The sequence below is a fragment of the Limanda limanda genome, chromosome 14 (assembly GCF_963576545.1).
Source record: "Limanda limanda chromosome 14, fLimLim1.1, whole genome shotgun sequence".
In the NCBI taxonomy this organism is placed as follows: domain Eukaryota; kingdom Metazoa; phylum Chordata; class Actinopteri; order Pleuronectiformes; family Pleuronectidae; genus Limanda; species Limanda limanda.
The window spans coordinates 17,933,924-17,955,669 of record NC_083649.1 but is presented as its reverse complement, the minus strand read 5'-3'; the positions used below and the strand labels follow the sequence as shown (position 1 = coordinate 17,955,669).

The 21,746-nt window shown below is 41.9% G+C and overlaps 2 protein-coding genes across 2 annotated transcripts; both read left to right on the top strand.

Moving 5' to 3' along the window:
• Positions 1 to 245: 245 nt before the first annotated feature.
• On the top strand, positions 246 to 8,140 carry LOC133020011 (APC membrane recruitment protein 1-like). The gene is made up of 2 exons (XM_061086610.1): positions 246 to 633; positions 1,845 to 8,140. Exon 2 carries the CDS (start codon positions 1,953 to 1,955, stop codon positions 5,001 to 5,003), a length of 3,051 nt encoding a protein of 1,016 aa, XP_060942593.1. The 5' UTR covers positions 246 to 633; positions 1,845 to 1,952; the 3' UTR covers positions 5,004 to 8,140.
• A 1,019-nt stretch (positions 8,141 to 9,159) lies between these two features.
• zc3h12b (zinc finger CCCH-type containing 12B) lies at positions 9,160 to 20,668 on the top strand. Its single transcript, XM_061086139.1, is given in 7 exon segments — positions 9,160 to 9,215; positions 14,106 to 14,286; positions 14,288 to 14,880; positions 15,023 to 15,162; positions 15,471 to 15,705; positions 15,880 to 15,986; positions 16,091 to 20,668. Coding segments are annotated over 6 exon segments (2,532 nt in total). The 5' UTR covers positions 9,160 to 9,215; positions 14,106 to 14,256; the 3' UTR covers positions 17,518 to 20,668.
• Positions 20,669 to 21,746: the final 1,078 nt, after the last annotated feature.

Here is a 21,746-nt window from a genome sequence, read left to right as displayed (position 1 = left end):
CATCTAAATGTTGTGTTTACTCAGTATTAAAAATGTTAACTATTTAATACACTAATTGTTATATCAGGGGTTTGGCTACAGTTAGAATAACTAATACATAAATACAGTTATCAACATAACATGTATTCACTTTGTTTGATTAAAATGTGGAGATAATAATAAATAATATTATAAATAATAATAATAAATCCCTTATAAATGACACGCTACACACGTGTTGCGTCACTATCATGCGCCGAGAGGAGAGTGTGGAGGTGTATAGATGAAGTCATCATCCAGCTCTTAAACATTGGGCTTTAGGCTCTTTGGGCTTCATGTGAGCATCTCCTGCATACAACCTCATGCATGTGTGGACTGGACACACAGATCCAGAACCAGTGGATCCGACTGGTCCACATCTCGGTCTCAACCTGCAGGACACGTCCCCGGTGAGTGAGTGGAGCATTAGCTGCTAACAGCTAAAAGCTAACAACTGTAGCCGTGTCTGGTCCGAGCTGCTCCGGGGCCCCGGTCCACCAGCAGCCGGAACCCAGAAGTACCACCGAGTCAAAGACCCGGTCCTGGGAGGTGGACTGGTCCTGTAGGTGCAGAACCTACCAGCAGCTCGGTGCTGGGAGATGCTAGCTGTGGCTGGTAAGTTTGTTTACTATGTGGCTAAGGTAGCTAACCTGATTTCGTTTGTTTGTGCTAATGATGCTGTAGTTCGGGTTTAGAATGCGAGTTCCTTCTCAGACTTGCTCTGTTAACTTTGGTTAAAGTGAACTAAGTTTAATGTGAAGGAACATCATCGATTCAGGTCTAAATCTACAGCTGCAGCACAGTCAGATCTTTAAATCACTGGTTAGACCTCCGTTTGTTTGTGTGCTTCATCTGCACGTTTAGCTAAACATTAAGGTTGTATGCATTGGTTGTATTCTGTCCAACCATGCAGTCTATACTTGCAAAACTTTTCATTAAACAAAAACGCTGTTATTTAAAACTAAGCAGATAAATATGGTTGTATGTATAGTGGTTTGTGTGTAAATACACCATATGACAACAAATAACAAGTTGTAAGTACTGAACTAAGAAGCTCAGGCCTGTATAGTTTTTACCTGCTGATGTAAAAGAGTTTAAGATAAGTTAATTGGTCTGTAGCTTTGTGATCATGGTTTTAAATTCTACGGCTTTTGTACAAAACAATCTTTCTGATCTCACCAGAGCTAAACAGAATAACACAGATACAAACTATATAAAAGACACAAAACAGTCCACAGCAGAGCTTTGCACCAGGACACGTTGGTGGAAAGACCAAACCAAACAATTTACACACAAAAAGGACATTGAGATTAGAAAACAAGTCAGACAACTGGGATCAAGGCATAAACATATGAATGCATTCAGCGTGTCAAGTAGAAATCTGTGTTAACCAAACTAGATCAAGCCATACAGATGTGGATATGACCAAGAGGACAAGCAGAGACTCAGGCTCATTTATTTATTTCGGAACAAGACATTACAATAATTTTCCCAATCAACATGTGAGAAAATGACCTGAGTTAGCCAAGAGGCACGTTTTCATCAATAGTAACTCTGCGGGATGTCTATTACAAAAGTTAATTGTAACAATAAATGTAAATGCATTTTGACAATGTGAATATGGATTTACGTCACAATATACATTTAGAGGACAAAAGTAAAATAGATATCGGCCACAACGATGCATATGACACAAGTAGGTATTTTGTAATGAAAATACCACTCCGCTGTTGGATTCATGATAAGATTCTGCTCTGTGTTTACACCATATGAATGTAGCCAATTTAAAGAGATGATTGATTTTGGTAAACTTTTTCTCAATACAGGTCTCATATTGGAAGGCGAAGAAATTCACGACAATCATCCCACTGGCTGATCTTGAAAATTCAGCTACTATGCCTTCTGTTGGACTGCTTCTTTAAAAAGTGGTAGCCATGGCTTCTTGCAAGGTAGACGAGCTAACCGGTGACATCAAGGACTTTGCTACAGTCTCCGAATCACTTTCGCGATGTAGCCTTGATGACATCACCGAGGAGCTCCATTCAGACATGCTGAATGCTGCTGTGAAATCTCAAAAACCTGGAAAATTCAGGACTGCCCTGACGTTTTTTGGAGTGCGTAAAAATATCTGTATTTTACCGAGTTTTTTTGGAGGACGGAGTAAAAATCTGAACAAGGGCTCCTCTAAGAAAGGAATCACCAAAAGCAAAACGCACGATGGGCTGAGTAAGGTTTGTCACGATGACTGTCTGAGAGGAAGGTACTGCCCAGCTGGAGACACTGAATACCACAGCCAGAGGGACTCTTCAGGAGAGCTCTACACGTGCTGTCACAATGAATGTAGCCCCCCCACTGCTGACCAGAAGTCACTGACTCTCGGTCGACAGAGGAAAGGTTTGAGGAGTCTTTTTAACAGCTTTAAGCATCACAGAAACCACAGAAATGGTGGAGTGGATAAAACCGAAATGATTGCAATGTCTACTCCCCGCTGCAGGAGGGAGGTGCCTGTTGTCCATGACAACGCCAACGAGTATGTCACAGAGTGCCTGGGATCTGAACCTGATGTGCCTGATTTTGAAGATGTCATCCATGAAGTTTCCCTTGGTGCTGAGTGTAGCGGTGCTGTCACGGTCGCACTAGAGGAGAGTGTAGAGCAAGATAGCCCAAAGTCTGAGCTGGATGATCAGATGTGTGATGTTCAAATGGAGGAGATGGATTTGATGGCTGTGGTTTCCAGTGATTGCAAGGAGACTTCTCTGGGACACAACGAGCCTCGCCTAAAAGTCCAGATGAAGTCAGAACCTGCCTTGAAGTCCGAAGCACCCACTGGCTCGTCGGATCAACTCAACCTGATGTTTGGAGACGTTGCATCTTTGAAGAGCTTCGACTCACTCACAGGCTGCGGGGACATTATCGCAGATCAGGAAGACGACAGCATCTCGGAGAGCACAGTTTCTGGAGAGCGGAGCCGGAATGGAGGGAAGAGGGCCTCCTGCTATCTCACGTATCAGGGTGGCGGTGAAGAAATGGCCTCACCTGAAGATTTGGATGAAGAGTGTCTTCAAGATTTCTGGGGAAATAAGGGTTTAGAAAAAATCTGCAGCGCTTGCAACGAAGACCACACTGATATGACTGAGCTGACGAGCTCTCACAATATGGACTTATTGAACAGTAACAGCGCACAGCAAGACACTTCTTCAATGGCTGATGTGTTGACTCCTCAAAGTGAGCATCAAGAATCAGTTCCAACCAGTGATGAGGGCTACTATGACTCAACAACCCCGGGGCCAGAGGAAGGTCAAGAAAAAGCTGACAGACTGCAGACAGACAGATTACCCAGGGACAGTTACAGCGGAGATGCCCTCTACGAACTTTTTGCACCCGATGAGAGCCTCATCAGTCCACATTATGAGAGCAAATCAAAGCTTCCCGGTTCAAAACAGTGCGAGTATTTAAGTGAGCCTAGCGATGGGACGGATTCAGTCTTTGTTCCAGACATGGATCGATTGCAAATAGGCGCTGAACGGTATGAAGTTCACAATTTTCATGAGAGCAGTAAATCCTCCGAGTTGGCACAAAACATGGTTGGTCGGCAGGAAATCAGCTTGAATAGAGACTGTAATTTGAATTCAAAGCAACAAGCGTCAGGCGGCAGGCATAATAAAGAAGCGAATGTGTTTGATGAGAAAGGAAATGCACTCGTTCCAGCTGAAAAAAGAACAAAATCCATCAACGCAGACTGTGAGCAAAGGCACAGCAGCGTATCGTTTGGAAGCACGTCTGACCCCGACTTTGAAACATTCTGTGAACCCAAAGAGCAGCATCTTGAGGAAAACAAGCCCGTGGCTCTGCCGTACAAAAGCATCAGCTCTCAGTCTCTGGATTCCATCAACGATTTGGACGATGGGCAAACTGTGTGTTTCTCACAAGCACTCGTTGACTACACAAAAAACTCTCAGATGCTGGGGAACTTGCACAACAGCGTGGATGATATGCAGAGGAACACTGCCTTCACTCCAAACATGGAGGCCTTACCCACCATAGTCACGTTTGATGTAGTGGATATGCACAACGAGGGTGAGTACGACGAGCAGATTCACATGGAGCTGGAGGAGGACCTTTCATCGCCCTATCAGGACTTTGAAGAAAGCTACCTTCAAAAAGACGCTTTTGCAGAGTTCGACTATCAAATGTTAGACCTGTACGAGCAGAACCTGATCAGTAACACATGGGCTGTTGCTAGTCTCCCACGGCACCTAGGCCTTACAAGAGTCAGCCAATCCACAGCTAATCCGCTGTCTCTAGACAGGAAAAGTAGATCTCTAGACACAGAGGGCCTTGAGTTGAAGATGCCCGACACATGTAGAGAGGAAAGAGACACTATTGTTTCTTGCCAGCAGACTGAAAAGGAGCCTGGAAGAGACCCCTCGCCGCATTACAAAAAGAATGTACATGTGTCTGCATTAGATGTTAAAGACTGTAGCAGCATTATGGCCTTATCATGGCAAACCAGGTCAGAAGTGGCTCCGAGGCTTCCTCTGACAGGCGAAATAACTGAAGTACCGAGCTTTAGTCAAGCCCACGTTAAGCATAAACAATTTTCCTCTTCGTCCAGCAGTGATTTTCCTGACGATAAAGTACAGCGTCTTTGCTCCAATGTGTCAGACAGAGCGTCCTGTGGTATAATGTCGCAGAGAACAGAGCTGTACAACAGACAGTGTCACCTTCCTTTGCAATCGGACTCCTGTTATCAGTTATCAGAAGATATCGATGATGAGCTTTTCTGTAAAGCAGCCCCTAATTTGCAGTCCTACAGGCAGAGTGGTAAAAGCAGAGCAGTGGCTCATAGGGAGGGGATGCGTCGTGCAGGGAGTCAGTTAAACGCAGGTGTGCCTAAAGACGATCTGGCCGCCCTCAGTGAAACGAACGCCCAGGAATGTGGCGTGCCCCGTGGCCTGCAGCAAACTCCCAGAGCCGACCATTGATTGAACGGCTTTTACTCATACCGTTAATATCCCGTGTATATGTGCCAATGAGTGCTTTTATGTTACATCCAAAGGAGTAACGGTTGCTTCATTTTTACAACTGATTCCTAGTTGCACACTGTGATAGACGGGACACCAATTAGAATATTTACTTTGTCTGTGCCATGGAGTCAACTACAGCGCTGTCGAGGGAAAGTCAAACGGGATTTTCTGCTCTTGCACAGTAACGGTAGTTCGCTTCACACAGATCATACCTGCAGTTGACTGAAGGTATTAGAAGGGATTATTTGTTTTATTTGCATTTTGAAATGGTCACAGATTCATCTCATCCAACTGTTTTTAATAATAATATTAAGAGACAGGTTTTTTTTTTATATGTAGCCTCCAGGTCTGAGCCACAAGTTACTTACAAGGCTATTCATTAGCCCCAGTTTCCATAGCACAGGCAGCTGCCTCTAAACACATGTAAAGTATGCGTTTGCTTTAAGTGCCAGCTGATGATTGTGTCTACTGCTTTTTCACGGCCTCTCTTTGCTGCAGTAAGGCTTATGTTGGCTCGTCTAAATTCAATGTCATTAGCTGTTTTCTATAATTTCCAGGTAGATTGTTTTTAGGAAACAAACAGAGGAGTATCACAGAGGGGAATGTCTTTATTTACAGGGAGCAGTCCCTCAATCCACTATAGGCCTTCTTCACAACAGACGGTTTGGCGATTCAGAGCAGATCCCTTTTCAGACATGAACACAGAGTTTGTCTTTTACATATTGGGCAGTGGTCACCAACCCTTTCAAGTCCAAGATCACTTTTTAATTTCTTAACGTATGCTGAGATCTACCACCCGATATCTTCCAAAAAACCCACTTAGGAGGGTCATATTTATTATTTTAGCAATTCCTGTAAAAGGCTGAATGTAAGAAAGGCAGTTATGCAACTATCTATTCTTTTCACATTAGTATCACTTCATATTTACAGCATCTGTTCAATGCACAATATTTAGCTTCTCAGTTCAACAATATGATCTGCAGAGTAGCTGCTAGTGCAGCACAATGTTTTTAAATAGGCTTTGTCTTGAATGTGGCCATGAATATGATTATTTCCTTGTATCAAAGTAGTCCTGTGTACTCAAATAAATACAAGTATTACACAGTAAGAAGCTGTGCATCGTTCACTCCTGAAACCCTATTGGAAATACACATTGCAGCAGTCTTTTCTACTTCAAAACACTGATATATCATCTTAGGGGTACCAATACAAGAAATGTTATCCCAGAAGGGTGTAAAATATGGGCTCTTTAAAAAACAAACAAATAATTGACATGAATTCAACAGATAAACATTCAAACTCAGGGGAAAGGTAATTTTCTCGGTTTATTCTGCTGTGAACCACAATGTTTGCCTTTTACGACAAAAGTATTTCAAACACTTCTCAAACAAGGTAAAAGTAAAAGCACTCCAGCCTTTCATTTTCTGAATCCATTAATTTGTTCTAACAGGGGTTTGATTGATATCGCAAGACCAGAAGATGCACCACTTCATAGATAGAGTCCCGACATGTTGTTTAGTACATAATCATGACTGTCGAGATCGACCACTGATTATAGAGATTGCAGCAAGAGATTGTCCGGGTCAGACATGATCACAACCAAAGGAAAATGCTATGAACATTAAGGCGAGTGGTGGCGCCCATGGAGGTGTTACAAGCTGAGCATGCAGGAGGCAGGACTTAACAGGGCAGCTGTGGCTCAGACGGTAGAGGTCGTCCACATATCAGAAGGTTGGTAGTTCAATCTTCCAAAGTGTCCTTGCGCAAGATACTGAGCCCAAGATTGCCCCTGACGGCTGTGCCGCCAGAGTGCAATAGAGGAAGTGCAGCATTTATTAACTGTATGAATGTGTTAATTAGAGACTGTGGCTTGTAGCTCTGTGAGTGGTTGTTAAGACAAATTGCTGCGGAAATCATGTGTGTTTGTTTACAGCACATCGACACCGGCATCGGCTCTCGAGACATCTACGTCTGTGTGTTCTACGTGTATGGCTCCTCTTTTCATCTGGAGATGTACGTTTTCTTTTTTCCATTGTTTTGCATCCGTCGTATGTTACAAATGTCATCAACATGCCCACCTGCTCTCACTCACGTTTTACCAGGGGGTTGGCGGTAACATTTCTGGAGGAACTAACTGTACATTCTCAAATACAGTCCCTCTGGAGAATTTCAGGAAAATTTAGTGCGGGTCTGAAAGCAGCTTAGGAATGGGCCATGTGTCTCTCTAAGAATCCCACTACTTAACATCATTTATACCTGTGATTTTCCTACTGTGACTCGTCAAAATGTCTGCCTTTGAAAGGCAGTGAGACAACATGCATCTTAATATCTTTGTATTGGGCGAAAACTCAAAATATCTCATAGGAAATGTACAGGTAGACTGGGATCTCATTGACATACTGAAGACAGTTTTGCAAGTCGAAGCCACCATCTGTCGAGCACATTTCCACATACATGTACTCTGTGTATGAACGTGCTGTACATCAAGGAAACAGCTTGGAAACTTGTCTTTAAAATGGTTAAATCAAAACTAGGAGAAGAAAAAGCTAACAATAACTAGTAGTCTAAGTTTTTGTGCGGGTTTCAGGCCTGATGATCCAATCTGGCCCTAACCATGACTGCTGTTTTTCTTTGGTGCCAGTTTCCACCTGAAAAAGTGCAAATTTCTTATTTTAAGGATGCACTCCCTTCACGTGTTACTGAAGCTAATGGAATGAAAAATCTGTTTGGTTTTGTTGAAATGTTATGCTAAAATATAAGCTGGTATTCTCACCATGTATACTTTTCTTTTTTGTTGTGATTCTAAATGTTTTGATTGGTCGGAGGTTAAACTGTCAGATGATGTAGTTTTTTATGGCATAATATTGAACAAATGTAGTTATATTCTCAGCTATTTGTACACTGTAACATTGTATTTAGACTGGTTATTACAAATGGCAATATTCTATTTGTTTGAGTTCTCTTTTTTTATTATGTTCTTTTTATTGTCTGAAAGTTACATTCATGTTACATCACAGGATTCTTCTGGAAAGTGTGTTAGAGTTTTGTCAGAGTAGAACACTGCCTTACACGAAAATAAACATGTCAAGACAGCATTTCCGTTTCATTTTATCTCACTTGCTCCTGCCTAGTGGCATGATGAAGTTTAACATTTCTGCCAAAGGCAATGAGGCCAGAGGCAGGGACAACATGACACAATAATAGTCTGATCTTTGGCTTGTAATTGAAAATACTGGTTTGTATCATTGGGAGAAAGAAAGTTCTAAAACGCTGAAACTTGAATTTCAAAAGGGCGAGTGTTTATTTTGAAACTTTGCAGAGTCAATCCCAAATAACCCAGTCTACAACATGTGAGTGGACTGAAGTTCAGCATAGAGCTGACTTATTTTCAGACCATCAGTTTCAAAGCTTCAGATCAGAGCTGAAAAAGGTGTTGCAGTTTTGTATAAGGAAAAGTTGAATACAAAATAATGTGAATAGAGGTAGGATTTTGTTCCTCTTATTAAAACATAGCTACCAAACTTGATTTCAATCATACGACACATTTTTATTAGACTTCAAGCTTCAGACTTCAGCTTTCAATGCCGCTTTCCAGTTTTGGAACATGAGTCTAAGCAAAGCTCCTGAGGCCCCACAACCAACATGGATAGATCAATGATGAAAACAAACAATTCACCGAATCCTTTCTATATGCATGTACATCAGATACATCATTTATCTAAAAATAATACATGATTGATATATTCTGCTTGCATGAATTATACGTTTGGAGTTTAGTATATAAATTATGTTTAGTTATTGTGGGCTCAAATAAATTACAATTAATATCCCAATTTAAATCCATAATGAAGTAATTTCTATCTTTGCTCCATTGGGAATTAATGACGAATCTGTCTTTGCTTATTTGCTAATAATCAGTGTAATCACAAACGGGCTTAATGACACTTCTCAAACTACTGTTACAGTCCACTCATCCTCAGCATCAATAAATCCCCGCGTTAATAAAACAGAGTACGCGGAGGCTCCACATGATGAAGTGTTCTGACCCCGGGTTGTTTCCTCTCGGTTTACTTGTTTCCCCTCGCGTTATCTGGCAACCCGGAGCAAACTGCGACAGCGCCAATGGCAGCACAACACCAGCGCCGAGGCGAAGAGGATGACAGCAACAAGGTGAGCTGCCGAACTCCGTGCGAGCTGCACGACGCCGGGTATTTACGAGCAGGTCACGGTGGAGAGTCGTGTCGCTCCGCCGCGCTTCCACCTCGCTCACACGCAACACACCGTCGTCAACTTCTATCTCAACTTCACCGGGGTATTCCGGCAAAGAAGATGTTAGCACGCGTTTAGCTGCTGAAGCTAACCAGCGTTAGCATTTAGAGCCTGTGGAGCCGCTGCCATCCCCACTGAGCGTTAGCTTACTTAGCTAGCGAGGCTGAGGTTTCCGTTAACTAAACCCAGCAGGGTTGCCTGTCAAGCGGGGGGGTTCGCGTTAGCTCGCAGCAACAGGTGCCACCACTACAACCACCGTCCAGCCGCGGGCTAACAACAAGAAGTGTGTGTTCAGTTTCAGTGTTGACTCTCCGGCTAACTGGTGGGTAACGGTAGATTAGCCGGATAGCGGTTGCTAACCGTTATTCGGGGCCTAAGGGCATCAAAGCAGTCGACTCTAATCAAATCCAACCACAGAGCTGACTTCGTGTGCTTCGGTTAATTGTTATCACGTTATTCCACACAGAGGATTGTAAGTATGACTTCTATCGTTCAACCTTCCTCCATTTCATCCCTCTCGACTCGGGATGATGCTGCTGCTCATGAGACCCAGCTCTCCACTTAGATTTGGATCGACGTGCACTGCTGATGAATGTAATATCAAAACATCCGATCAGGAGGCTTTCTCTGTGGTCACTGTCATTGTAATCAAATTATCTGTCTTTAATTGGTTGTAGTTTGCTGTTCGGGGAAGTAAAACTGTCATTAATCATTTGCACTTTTAGTATGAATGTTTCCCACTAACTAGAACACAACCAGCTGGATTGGTTTTTAAATTTAAAGCTTTAAAAGCCCTAAATTTATTAGACGAAAAACTCTCATCAATAAAGCAAAGTTGATCAAAACTTTATGACCTATGATACAAAGATGGGAATGTGTTACTTCGTTCTTACAGATATGTAATGATCCTGTTTTTTATCTCTAATGGGGGGATTTCTGTTTGAACCTACGGAGATGTGAATAGTTACACTTCAACACTCTCAAATAACACTTGATAAATGTGTGTGAATGTGAGTAAAAACTTGACGTTGTATCCATCACATGTGATGAGTGACAGCCAGCCGCTAAGATATAAACTGCAAATCACACACAAAATGTATACTTTTGTTTGTGTTGAGCAACAGGTTATATCATTTACTTTTAGAGACAGATTCGTTTTTTCCACCGTTTCAACACTTATCACTGAGACATCTGTCTTCTGGCGTCATACGTGGGATTTAGCCGTGTGTGTGTGCGCTCATCTTTTCATGTGTAAGATGAGCAGTGAACATATCCTCCATTGTAAAAGGAGATATGTCACTCCTCCAGTGATTATAAAGTGAGATGGCAGTACTATCATCGGGTCAATGCTCCAAATGACATAACGTCACATTGTTTTTCTTTGTTCCATATCACGGATGACCATTTACTGTGTCCTTCCCTTGGTTATCAGATTATTTGGGATCTATATGTTATATGTTCATATTGCAGTGATCAGGTGTTGAAGTGATTGACGGATGCAGAAAGTACATGTCAATGATCAGTTTTTCATCCTAGCCATAATGACTTCCCTCTGTGTAACGTGTTGGTGGTGCTGATGTCACAGCAACAATCACATGGCCTTCTGTGTAACTGCTTGGTCATTTTCAAGATGAGAGGATTTTACGATATCTAAGGACCCAGGCAATAAATGCAATAAGAACTGACCATATTCCTGTTCCATACTGCATGCAATGTAGGGTCAGCCATGTAGAAGATGGCTTCAGGGACCTGCTTCACTTGTTGCTATGAAACAGTACTACATGAGTCTGTGCATACGTGCAGAGAAAGTCTGGAGGCCTTGCTGAGTCTAAGCCTATGAATCTGGAGGTGGAAGGGAAATGACTGGAAGAGCTCTGCTTCCTTTACCATGTACAGATTGTGGTCATAAAATGTGGTAGATGACAGTGGGCTGTGTGAAGTTGTCACATCAAAGATTTCCCACATCATCCTTTCAGGTATTTGTTTACGTGTTAAATCCTTATTTTGCTCTCATCGTAGTCATACTAATTCTTCTGTAGTCTGACACAATGTCCCCCTGCTGCTGTATATTTGATTGCCATAAATTGACCCTCGAAATATCTGTCATGCTTTATGTCAGTGGCTGTTGAGGTTTGTTGAGAGTATTTGGTGTTTCTTTGCATGAACAATGCTGAAAGTAGAAGTCTCACACCAATACATGATTTATATGTAGAAATCCAGTTTGAGTGGTTTTTTTTGGCAATGATCAGAACTGATAGACGTCTACATAATATAATGTTTTATTGAAAAATTTGCTGCCTCAAGAGTTTGAGTGTAGAGTTGTAATGTAGCCGTAAGTGTTCTGCATTTACTGGCTGCCTGAAGAGAGATGATGAGCTGTGTTTGTGTTAGTCGTGACTGGTAAAAAGGAGTTAGCTGATGACAAGGCTGTGTTGCTAAGCAACGCACATCATGGGCTGCGCCTCTTGAAGCTCGATGCTGGCTGTATTCTACACTCTGCAAGACTGGGGGGAAGTAGTGTCGCATTTCTGCTCGTGAATGCACCTGTTAATAAAATAATTTTGGTTATATTTTTAAAAAAAGCACACTTGTAGCTATTAACAGGGTTGCATGGATTATGCTATCCCCACCCACTCTGTTCAAATTGAGAGTGAGTATCAGGTGGCTTTAGGTGATACATGGGGATACACAGGGATACACTGTTCAGCCCACACTTAGTGTGTCTGGCTTGCTTAGAAGTTTGTTGTGATGCAATAAGGCTTTTGTGCTCATAGAGGCGAGGGCTGTCTTGCAGTACCTGACATTAGCACATTTTGTGCAGAAAGACAGGTATTCATTTTGTGAATAATAAGCCTGAGAGACAGGAATGTCCTTGGAAACGGTTGCATCTGAATTTTCCATGTAACACCTGTAGAAGATATCAATCACACTGTTTTTTTAAATGTCTTTATTGTGAATAAATGCAATAGTATATTATATTCACAACACAAAACAGGAAAATAAGAACCTATGAAATTGATGGAGGGGAGGAAATCTGTTCATGTTGTAAACTTTCACATTTCTATTTCCTGCCTTGTGGGTAGCTTTCTCCCTACACAATAACCAGGGGAAACGAGCTATCAGTTTAGTTTCACCTGAAGTACATAATGGTTTCAAATTAACAAGGATCAATAGGTTGGTTGCTGTGAGTCAGATTAGGAGTGACAGTCTGACAAAATGTGTAGCCTGCAGGCTTGGCAGGCGTCGCAAAACTGCATACCAAACATCGAATCAAATTCGTTAAGGTGTTTGAGAACCACAAACACTAACACACAGTCAGACAGAGAGAATGTGCATGTGTTTTTACTCAGATCAGCCCGTTTCGTGCACCAATGTTTAAAATTAATTAAGGCAGGGGACTTTTTGTGTTCCATCTTTCCGAATGAATCTGATTCTTACCCCAGAGAACAGTGTTACCTATGGATGGAGAATAATTTGATCTACCACAAGTGGTGTGTAAGATGGGGAGTTGAGAGAGCTAAGGAGTTGTTGGCACATTTAAAGATGATAGATTTCTCAAGCCAATGAGCAATTGCACAGGAATGTATCATTGAGCCACTAATATCTGCCATGGAGATGTTTTTAATGCAACAATTTAATTTGTACAATTTCTTTTAGATGGGCCAACAAAATGAATGTATGGGAACAGAGGCTTTGAGCTTCTTTCAAAATAGTTTTGGGCTGTAAGTAGGGATGGGCATTCGATTAAATTGTCTTAATCGATCGTCGGGAGATTTAATGACGAATTTTCGATTAATCATTAATATTTTTATATTAAAAAATTCACTATTTATAGGCTATATAAAAATGCAGTGAAAATAAAAAAAAAAACAAAGCGTGTTTCCTCATTCAGATCTTTATTACAAGATGAACAAAATATGCGCTGCCATAACCTCAAGCAGCAGAGCCGACAGCTAGAAGCCGGTGCTACTAAACACTAATAATATAAAAAACAAGCATGTTAAACAATAACTTAACCACAAATATATAATACTTAGGTCTGACAGGTTTTGCCACATGTAACTAAAACTATCAAACAAGGCAACGAGTCGAGGAAGCTTCATAAAAATAACTAGTAACTCACATACAACTTCAGCACCAGCCTACTGACTTGTGTTGAGAAAGATGACATGTTAACATGCTCTGTAGTCAGACGCGAACGCAGCCCGGGGACCGTCAGTCCAGCCGCTGAAACAACTCGCTCTGAGAGGACTGACGTCGCTGTGATACCATACAGTCTATGCATGATACACAGGTAGCTCCGTGCTAACTTGGCTAGCCTGGGGAACGTTATTCTCTGCTCGTTGTGCATCGCAGCTCCTCCGTGCTAACACCGAGTTGATGCTAGGTTGAGAGTGAGACCGAGAGCAGGACGCGCCGCCATTAACCAGCGTCGGATGTGCGTTCTTCAAGTGGTACATCATTTGAGTCGTGGCCGAGTTGTACTTAAACACAGCTTCGCAGTGTTTGCAGTGAACCAAGTCATTGTTTAATTCTAAATGGTCCCAAGCTAAACTTCGCCGTGACTTCTTCGTGTTTACTTTGGAAATGGTAACACGGTAACTCGCAGGTAACCGTGCGAGTGAGTAGGTCTGTGGCGTTTTTTTAATTACCCAATTAATCGATGAAAACATTATTTCATCGAGGAAATTCTTAATGATCAATTAATCGATCGTCGATTAATTATGCCCATCCCTAGCTGTAAGTAAATCTCTAACTGATGCTTCCCATTGTGTTTTTGCTCTCTTTCAGGACCACATAGTTTGATTAAGCCTGCTCACGAGTGTGTGTTCCTTTCCACAAACAGCCTGTAGTGCAACAGTCCAGCACTGAGTATGATTCCGTGGTTTCAGTGGAGGTGAGGAAGCATGGGGTGGAAATCTGAGGTGTCGAGACAAACGTGATGACAGCATGGTCCATGGTGGAGAAACTCAAAAATGGAAAAACGCCCATGCAGGGAGGAGAATATTGACTCAAGCGAGGCTCAGCATGCCACTGACGAGTCTGAGGATGGAAGCAGCTCGGAGAGTGAGTCGGAAGAGCGGCAGCGTCGTCAGGTGAACAACAGCAGCTGCAAAAAGCGTGAGCCTTTGGCTGTCGCAAAACCCCATCGACAGCTATGTCGATCTCCATGCCTCGACAGACCCAGTTTTTCCCAGTGTAGCACGGTACAAGATCGTGAGGATGAGACCAGCGCGAGATCTGGGATTAAGGCTGCCAGCAACAGGGAATACCAGACGAAGATGGAATTTGCCCTGAAGTTGGGATATTCAGGAGAGCAGGTGGAGACTGTGCTCAACAAGTTGGGGGCTGCAGCTTTAATTAACGATGTTCTTGCTGAGTTAGTAAGGCTTGGAAACAAAGTGGAGCCGGAGATTCAACCTTGCAGCAGTACAGCGACACTGACATCACGGTCCCCCGGTGTTAAAGAGATCGCTAGTCCAGAAGTGTCAGTGGAAGAGGAATCTGTGGATGTCATCGATAACCTCAGGCCCATCGTCATTGATGGCTCAAACGTGGCAATGAGGTAAGACACTGCCAAACATACACTACTTATTAATTGGTCTCTGATTCGTACAAAGTGGTTTTATGTTCTGAAACATTTTCCACTAATGAATACCCATTTTAATGAGATTTAAATGGTCCTAACATATTGTTTTGACTTCTAGCCATGGCAACAAAGAGGTATTCTCTTGTCGTGGTATCCAACTTGCTGTTGAGTGGTTTCGGGAGAAAGGACACAAAGACATCACTGTGTTTGTCCCAGCGTGGAGAAAGGAACAGTCAAGGCCCGACGCCCTCATCACAGGTAGTAAAGCTGTTTGTAGGTCATAGTTGTTGCTGAGTTGTAGTTGATATATGGTAAAAATATTCATGTTTATGTTTTTGCATTCAGCCTACATGTTAAAAGACTAATATTGCATTCCGTAAGTGACTGAAGCATGAATTTGTGATGTGGTTATGGTTAGAAAGGAGTTTTTGCTGGGAAACTCCCTACTCTGTATTGATAAAACACAATTAATTGTTTTATTGCCATCCATAATACATTGTCATATATAGTAGGTTTAAATGCTGTTGGTGAAATGTGGGTCAACTTATGTAAAACGTCTCTTTCAGATCAAGAAATATTACGCAAGCTGGAAAAAGAGAAGGTCTTGGTTTTTACTCCATCTCGGAGAGTTCAAGGCAGAAGGGTGGTGTGCTATGATGATCGCTTCATAGTGAAGCTGGCTTATGATTCTGATGGAATTATTGTGTCGAATGACAACTACAGAGACTTGCAAAATGAGAAGCCAGAGTGGAAGAAGTACATAGAAGAGCGTCTCCTAATGTACTCGTTTGTCAACGACAAGTAAGAAACTATGATGCCTTCTATTATTATTGAAAACATCTTAAGACATGTCATATTTTGCATAATCTACTTATCAATCATTTTATGACAATTGCTAATTGCTCCTTACTTACCAAATAAACAAGATACTAGAGTAATAAAGTTGACATTTAAATACATACTTATTTTTAACAGGTTTATGCCGCCTGATGATCCACTGGGAAGACATGGTCCAAGCCTCGAAAATTTCCTCCGCAAGCGTCCTGTTGTTCCAGAGCACAAAAAACAACCCTGCCCCTATGGTAAGTTCCAAACGTCTTTTCAAAGCAATGTCTGCTTAATGTTGCATTTTTGGCAGTTTAATTTGAATGTTTCATTGACTTTATCTACTCTTTCTTTGACCAAGGAAAAAAGTGCACATATGGACATAAGTGCAAGTACTATCATCCAGAGCGCGTCAACCAGCCACAGCGGTCAGTTGCTGACGAACTACGGGCCTTTGCCAAATTGTCTGCAGTGAAGACTATGAGTGAGGGGGCTTTAGCTAAATGTGGTACTGGTCCGGCAGCTGCAAAGGGGGACAGCCACACTGAGGCCAAACGTGTGGCCCCTAAACGTCAGTCTGACCCCAGTATCCGTCCAGTGGCCTGTGAACCTCTAGAGGCACTGTCCGTCATTAGGAAGTCTGAGACGAATTCAGTGCCTTCCCTTGTGTCTGCCCTCAGTGTGCCCACCATGCAGCCTGCCAAGAGCCACGCAGCTGGGGCCTTGAACACACGATCAGCCAGCAGCCCAGTGCCGGGTTCTTTGCAGTTCTCACGCAGTTCTCTGGAGCACATGTCTAGTGTACAGTACCCTCCTATTTTAGTTACTAATAGCCATGGCGCCTCTGTGACATACGGTGATCAGTTCCCCAAGTATGACTCAGTTAGTGACCATGGATATTATTCACTGCACAGTGATTTCTCAAACATGAGCATGAGCAGCATGCACAATGTTGACAGTTTCTGTAGCATGGAGCACGAGCATGGCGTTTATCAGAGAAATCCCAGCCACTGCCCCGAATCCTGCCTCAGCCATTCAAACAGCGACTCGTTCTCCTCCTACGGGGACCTGTACCCAAGCTCTGTGGACGGTAGCTTAGAGGAGAGCATGAAGGGGCAGCAGCAGTCTCCTGCACAGAGTCGCATGCATTCTTTCTCCCATGGGTTTCGCCATGAGGCGCTGACTAGGGTGCAGAGTTATGGACCAGAGGAACCTAAGCAGGGCCCCCGTAAGCAGCCGGGATCTCATCTAGCACCACATCTCCAGCATGCTGCAGTCGGCGCCAGGTCCAGCTGCCCTGGAGACTATCCCCTCACTCAGAATGTCCTACCACCTCTGTCCTCACAGCCCACACGGTCTCTCGGTATGACTCGTATGGATAGTATATCAGATTCAAGGCTGTACGATAGTAACCCAATGAGACATCGGCGACCTCCACTGTGTCGTGAGCAGCATGCAAGCTGGGACCCTCTGCCTTGTGGTAATGAGTCTTATGGATATCATTCATATCCACTAAGTAACAGCCTGATGCCGTGTTGCGAGCGGGTGATGGTCCGCAGCATGCCAGACAAAATGGAACAAATCTGGAACTCACCATGGGACACCCCATCTGCAGCTGAACACCATGATCGGTATGTGATTCCAGACCACCAGTATCAAACATATCGGAACCTTTGTAACATCTTTCCCGCTTACGTAGTTCACACAGTAATGGAGAAGAACCCTCATTTGACAGACCCACAACAACTTGCTGCTGTTATCGTTACAAAACTGAGGTCATGCCACTGAGCAGTTCACCACATGAAACACTCAAAAGTGCTGTGATAAGGGAAAGTAGGAATTTTAATAGCGAAGATAGGCACTTGTTCAAGGTTGCTGCATGTGCAACATATCCCCTCAGGAGTTTAGTAAAGTTTTTTAATGTCTGACGGGAATTCTGGTGATCACATTTCACATCACTAAGATGACAGATGTAATAAGCATAGAGGAAGATTGTCTGATAAATATAAGTTGAATTTTGAGATTTGTTTCATAAACGATGTTGATCAAGTGATCTACCTTATTAGAAATATTGTTCATAACACATTCATACAACCTGAGCAGGAGCTGCATAGCAGCTTCCCACCATAATCATGATTAACTTAAGCTTCAGTCATTATCGTCTGCTAACATTTAACAGGACTGTTAAATGTCCTTCAGATCAATTTATCGTCAGTTGATTAGATTGTAAATAAAATTGTGTGGAGCCCCCAAAGTGTTTAATATTGAATTCATGAATAAATAGTGTAAGAAACAGTACTTATGTAGCTAGCTAGTGTAATACTGAAGTTCGTCCTTTTGTGAGTTAGTGTGAACTAAGTTGATCAGTAAACAGCTTTGCTACATGGCAGCACAGTCCAGATGGGAAGTAATAACTCAGCATTGTCTCTCATATTTGCCTTATTAAATCTGACATGGAAAGTACATTGACATTTGTACACCATGTACTTTTTTGAAGATCTTGTTCAGGCCCTGTGAATGTGTTATGAAAGGAATCTAAAGTGTTTCTGGTGCAGTGGAACTATAAATAACATAGCTTAGGTCTGCCTCTGCTGTAAATAACTCTTTTCTTTTTGTGTGTTTATTTTGAAGAGAAGTAAAAAGGAGGTGGGCACATAACCTCACAGCATGACCTATGACATTTAATGGCCTTATATCTGAATGACCTCACGCTTTAGTCATTGTCTGATTGGTTTCAATGGAAATAGAAGTCGTTGAAGCCTCCTATACTTTCAAATGTAAAAGCACTATCTCAGTATCTAAAGAGATATATTTTCTCAGCCTCACGTAAAAAAGCTACTATTTTGGTAGATTTTGATAGTGCACAAAAACGAGCCAAAAAAGAGATTTGACTTATATACATGTGCACATATTTATGTACATAGAATCACACAAAAGCCATTGTCTCAAAGTCATTTATAAGCTGCTAAATAATGCCAAAAAAAGAATTTATATAGCATTAGCGTTCTACATAACTTGACATTTTGGGTAACAGGATAGATTGGATTATAGTATAAACTAACATCTGTGCTTGGATCATTTCCTATAGTGTATAGTAAAACTTTTTATTGGATGACACATCCAGGATTTTTCTATTTATATATTTGTCCAATATTCTGTAATGGTTCATTTCAATGTGAAAATATTCACTTTATCTCACTTGCTCTAAGTGACTCCTTCAAATCGTCAGTTGAGAAGTTAGTTTTTAGAAACAGGTTAACTTCTCAAATAGTAATTTTACATGCACTTAAGTGGTTTGATGAGTTCCAGCCTTTGTCTCTTTCTGAGATGAAAAATGAGAAACCTGGCTATTATATCAGTTTAAGACAAAGAGAAACGTTGCTATAGATTTGATAGATTTTGTTTTAGTTTGTGCTTGATAGAGATCCAGGATGAGGAACATGTCATTACTCTGGCAGTAATGAAAGGAAAATTGTAATTGTTACCTGTTCAGAATAATTCCATCCAAAGTCCGGTTTGTAATTAACAACCTTTCGACTGGCACTCAACAAAACAAAATGCTGTCCTATGACATATTCTATTATGTAACATATTAAATACACTTAAGAGTTTTGACAGTGTCGAGGAGAGAGGGGGCATATCTGCTTTCTGATAAAACTGCATGTTATCGGATTTGAAAGAAATATATTTGCAGTGCATCTGATCGAATGCCCAATATCATGCCTTAACCTGATTCAACTTGTTTCTCATGTGCATGTCTACATAGTGAAACGTATGAAATATACAAGGCTGTGATGAGACTTAGGGACAATTTTCTTTTTAGAGAAGGAGACAGTGTTTACATCACTAGGCCTGTCACGATAACACATTTTTCTGTGCGATTAATTGCCCCAGAAATTATTGCGATAAGCGATAATATTGCCGTTTTGACACCATTTTCAACTTATATAATGATAATAATAATGCAAGCACACCCTTTCGAAGATCAATAAACTTTTATTTTTAAAGAACACTGGAACTGGACATTTGGAAGACATTTAAGAAAGACTTTTTTATTGCCAAATATATGAACTGTTTAAAGTAGATTATAAATATAAATAAATACAAAAACTTTTTAACTTAAAACTATGAATAATATATGAACTGTTAACAAAAGTTTACACTATACTTAAATAAATAAAAATAAATACAAAACAGACACACTCTGACTCGTGACTCTGACTTCGGTGCCTGAGCCAATTGAGACCCTGTGTCTCCGCGGAGATCCCTGTGTCAGACCGCTCGGAGACCCCCGTGTCTCCGCGGCTGGGGCTGTCGCAGGCAGGCTTCCGCCCGCCTTCGTCCCCCCGAACGCTTTTGTGAAACCTTTCTCGCCGTGGTCTCCGTTCCTCCCGCCCCAAGCTTTTCCAAGCCGACCCGGAGCCGTCGCGGCGCACCACGGAGGAAATGCGCCCGGCGGGGGCCAGCCAGCGCTTTGGAGAGGGCTCGCGAGGAGATCCTCCCACACCTGCACGGGAGCCCTGACGCACGCGGGGCGCTGGCAGCGCGGAGACAAGAGTCTGTCCACCGGCAGCCGCGGCCGACTGCCGGATGGGATCTGCATCGATCTCATTTTTAGCCTCATGCGAGCGGAGTTGACGGACATCCGTCATAGCGACGGAAAACTTTAATCCCTGAATTAATTGCAGCCGGCAAAAAATTATCGCTCATTTTAATTTATCGCGCAATTAATTGATTTATTGCATATCGCGACAGGCCTATACATCACAGTTTAAATGTTTGCACAAGGAATTCTGAAAAAACAGACTGAAAATGTACCTGATATTACTTTTATTTGATAAAATGATAAAAAGCAGTTGGGCCTTGGAATGAGTTAAATTATTAGATTCATTTTGTGATATCATTAAGAGTATGATAAGGTTTCATAACTGTTCAAAAAAATGAAGTTGATGCTAGAAAAAATGTCGGCGATGACATTTATTGTATCTTATTTTGTTTGGGGAAGGGGGGGAGGGGCTGAGAAACCAGGCATACAGTATGCATCATACATGCAACCAGTCTCCAGGGCAAGGATCGTGGAAGGGTTGGGATGTGCCTTGCAGCACATTGCTCTCAGGATGCTTTCAGTTTTCTAATTATCAGTCTTTTCCTGCCAAAAACCAGTGGTTATAGGCAAGAGTCTCCTCTGGTTGAGTGAAGATCTATTTTGTGAAAATTCTACATGTAACATGTAGTACCTTTTTTTAAAAAAAAAAAAAAAAAAAGAAGTAAACAGTTTTGTACAGTTGTACGTGGAGATGGCATTGCTAAACTTTGTACTTTTTTGTGTTTATGCTTGTTATGCACCATGAGATCTAGAAATCTGGGCTTATAGGTCGGCTTTACATGATGGAGCTTTGGTCAGATGAAGTGACGTTTGTCCATAAGTTTGCAAAAAACATTCAGCCCTACAACTGTAGAGAAGTTGTAACAAGTAAAGACGACCCTAATAGCAAGAGAATGCCTGAGAGTGCATTTAAAGGGAAATGCCACTTAATTTCAGGATTCAGGTATAGTACCTCTAGGACTTCATGCATGACTCAGCATTACAAATTTACAGTATCGCATGGGGTACCCTTGTCTTAAAGGCTCCATTGTGAGTCGGATAAAAATGACAAGGGGACAGTTTATTGTTTTGGTGTTTTATTATCGTAAGAAATATTTGAAAACACAGCAAAGTGATGCTGATTTCAAACACGGAACGTTTGGCATCCGACTTTCTTTTGATGACGTTACAGACCTGTAAATTTGTCATTTGATTTAGGAAAGTGTTTGTGAATACAAAAAAAAAAATACTTTGAGAATTTTTAAACTGAGTGGTATTACTCTTTAACAGGGCTAATTGTGTGAGCCTGACTTTTGTCTGATTTGGTGGTGCTTCAAAAATATATATTTCTTTACAATGTTTAGGTACAAGCTTGGTATATTAGCTGAAAAATATGAATGTGTTTTTGCCCAAATTAATTTTGGGCTTTGCT

What these genes read in the sequence shown, in the direction of transcription:
- LOC133020011 (XM_061086610.1), top strand. Translation starts at nt 1,953, where the DNA reads ATGGCTTCTTGCAAGGTAGACGAGCTAACCGGTGACATCAAGGACTTT.